This window comes from Nestor notabilis, unplaced genomic scaffold, assembly GCF_000696875.1.
Source record: "Nestor notabilis isolate BGI_N333 unplaced genomic scaffold, ASM69687v1 scaffold27456, whole genome shotgun sequence".
Lineage (NCBI taxonomy): Eukaryota > Metazoa > Chordata > Aves > Psittaciformes > Psittacidae > Nestor > Nestor notabilis.
Genome location: NW_009934635.1, coordinates 1 through 3,069, shown reverse-complemented (window position 1 = coordinate 3,069; position 3,069 = coordinate 1). Strand labels below are relative to the sequence as shown.

The 3,069-nt window shown below is 55.9% G+C and overlaps 1 protein-coding gene across 1 annotated transcript in view; it reads right to left on the bottom strand.

Moving 5' to 3' along the window:
- Positions 1-2,855, bottom strand: part of ACOT7 (acyl-CoA thioesterase 7) — a gene marked incomplete at its 5' end in the record, with an annotated part of 3,260 nt that extends 405 nt beyond the window's left edge. Inside the window, 6 exons of the mRNA XM_010017450.1 lie at positions 304-488; positions 721-837; positions 1,584-1,670; positions 2,210-2,224; positions 2,529-2,643; positions 2,764-2,855. Coding sequence (XP_010015752.1) covers positions 304-488; positions 721-837; positions 1,584-1,670; positions 2,210-2,224; positions 2,529-2,643; positions 2,764-2,855 — 611 coding nt within the window. The remainder of the gene's footprint in view (positions 1-303; positions 489-720; positions 838-1,583; positions 1,671-2,209; positions 2,225-2,528; positions 2,644-2,763) is intronic.
- Positions 2,856-3,069: the final 214 nt, after the last annotated feature.

Sequence of the window (3,069 nt, the reverse complement as noted above, 5' to 3'; positions counted from 1 at the left end):
GGAGGGTCCCCTCCAGTGTGTGGCATGGGAAGCCGCAGAGGCTGCATGGTGCCTGTCCTCACCCATGGGAAAGGAAGAAATCCCCAGTCCCCACACTGGCAAGTTTCATAGGAAATGGGTGTAAAAACAACAAAAGCAAACCCAACCAACCCTGAAGCCTGGGAAGGCTCTTTCACACATATTTTTCTGCTGAATAATTCAAGGGAAGAGGATTTGTTGGGTAGAACCAGCTGGGCTCTGCCCTGGCACAGCAGGAGCAGGGCTGGCCCCACTGGCTCTCAGCCCGGTGCGGAGTGCTCTTACCAGCAGCTGTGGGACAGGCAGGGGCTTCCCCTCCTTGCTCAGGGAGACGTAGGTGAAGAAGGCGCTGACAGCGCGGTACCGCTCCCGAGCCTCGTCCACGAACGGGTCGGCATCCACAAAGACTTCGATTTCCATGGATTTATTGCTCGTGAAGGTCATGCGCCCCGAAATGGTGATGACGCTGCCTGCGAAGCACAGAGGGGATGGTCAGGCAGGCAGGCGCTGCTGCTGCTCAGGGGAAGGGAGCAAGGGGTCCCGCGTGCTTTATGCTTAAGCCTTGTCTTAAGCGGAGCTTCTCAGCACAAGGACAAGTCCAACAGGGATTAAATTTCTCTGGCAGCCTGTCCTGAGTGAGCACCCAAGGGAGCCGGGATGTGGCACTGCAGGAGAGCAAAGTGCCCACCACCACCCCGCTACCTTTTTTGATCTTCTCGTGGAAGTTGATGGCATCCACCGAGGCGGTGACAATGTTGGTCTTGCAGTGGCGGGCGGCCACAATGCCAGCAACCTCATCCATGAGCTTCATGGTGACACCTGGCGGGGGAAGAGAGGGGTCCTGTCTCAGGGAAGCCAATAGGATTTGGGGAAAACGACGGATAGATTGGTAAGGCCTTTGTACAACCAAAGCTATGCTGAGGAGTCGGGCCAGAGACCGAATCCCAGTTGCAGGAAACGCCCAGTCCCAGCACAAGAGTGCCAGCAGGGTGATGCCTCGCAGACCTGGGCTTCAGATTTAGACCAGCTCTGGCTTTTCCACGTTTCTTTGAGCAAACCTCAACTTTCCAAGGTAATTACAGTCACACAAACCTCCTGCTTGGAAAAAGCTCTGAGGCACATTGTTTGTTTGCTTCTTGAAGGACAGAGTTAGACGAAGAGCAGCATCCAGCATCATCCCAGCCCTTGGCAAACGCGCCTCTCCCTGGCTCACACCACACACCCTGCCCAAGCCACGGGGACTGCCAGCCAAGAGGAAATTGGGCACTGGCAGCCAAGAGAAAATTGCTCCAGCAAATTGCAGTCACTGTGCATGGGTGTTTATAATCCAAGATTTGTAACTTTAAGAGAAGATGACAAAACTGAAGGATTTACAGTTCGAGCGTGTCAGTTTTCAGGGCCCTTTTTAAGCATTGAAAGAGATGAAGCTTTTGTCTCAGCTGAAGCAAAACTGAACCTTACGCATGGTGGAAGTGCCTTTCTGCCTCCCGGAAACACGGAGACAAACGAGTCACTCTCAGACTGTGCTTCTGCTCTGGGGAGAAGCCCAGACAGCGCTCACTCACCTCCATGCACGAAGCCCAGCAGCGTGCAGTCGGATGGTCCCACCAGATGGATCAGGCTGGACTGGCTGTAGCCAACGGTGTGTGGCTCTGGGTGGTGAAAGAGAGCAAAGCAGAGGTCAGAGCTGCTTGGTCAGCACCCATGTGCCCCCACTTTAAACCGTCTGAAGGTTTAAAGAAAATGTGGAGCTGGCTTGTGCAAAGCTGATGTTCAAACCAGCGTTTAAATGGGCCCTGAGAAGTCCCAAGAGCAGAGGCTGTGCACCACCTGGTGGGCTGCCACCTCCCTCTGATGCCCACCCACCAATTTTATTGCAGCTCAGCTCGTTCCTTCTTTCAAAGCTTCCTAAGAGCCCGTGGCTGTACGCTTTCCCTCCTCAGGACACCAGCTCAATCTCCCCACACCTGCTGCTTAGTGGCATCTCCAAAGAGCCACGCTTTCCCCTTGGCGTAGCCCCCCCAGCCCTGGCACACACGGGTGACATCTGACTTGCCACTAAATCCGTCCGACAGAGATCACACTGACTGCCAGCAGAGGACAACTGCTCTCAGTGGCTGCATTTTCTGTCTAGCGAGAGATGCTGAAGGTGCTTAGTGCAGGAAAACCAGCAGCGCCCGCGGAGCCTTACCTTTCGTCTGCCTGTCTGTGAGCAGGGAGAACAGAGGGGAAAAAGCATTTGAGCAACTTTCATCCCACATCACCCCCACCGATGATCCCCACACACCACCTCTGCCCAAGGATCCATGTTTTGGAAGAGGGCATCCCATCCACCAGCCCAGCAGGATCACGGGTGCCCACCCAGCTCCCCCTCCACCAAACTCCCATCCCTGATGCACTGTTTCAGAGCACACTTGCAGCCACACGTGCTTGGGGGTGGCTGGACTTGCCTCAGGGACCAGTTCATCCTCCCAGCACCGTTTGCCCAGGCCACACGCCACCCATGGTACCTGGGTTGATGATGGGGAAGATCACATCTCCATTTCTCTGCTTAGTTTCCAGCCGATCCAGCTTTTGCTCCTCATAACGCTTCTTCCCCTCCTCCTCCTGCTCCTTTCTCGCATACTGGGAGGAAAAGCCGGTAAAAGCTCACGCACTGGGGTCAGAAAAGCCACCGGCACTGCCGGGGGTGCCGATAGAGCCAGGTTAGCTCTGTTTTTTGGTGACCAACATGAGCTGTAGTACCTGGATGGGGGGAACCTCAACGACCTTGTTCACGTTCTTCAGGGACAGTGGCACGTACCACAGCGTCGCCTTGTTTGTCACCTTCTTCGCCCCTGGAGGAAAGGTGGCAGAGGGTTACTGTGCCAACACCAGCAGCGCTTCTCCTGCCACCGGCACTGCTGTGGCTCAGGGCTGGGCATACCCGTACCCTGGCGATGCCGCTGGCACCGGGCAGGCCCCTGCCCTGCTGGGCTTTGGCTCGGAGCGGATGCGACAATGCGCTTTTGGGAAGGCGTCCTGGCAATTTGAGCCGGTTGCCGCAGCAAC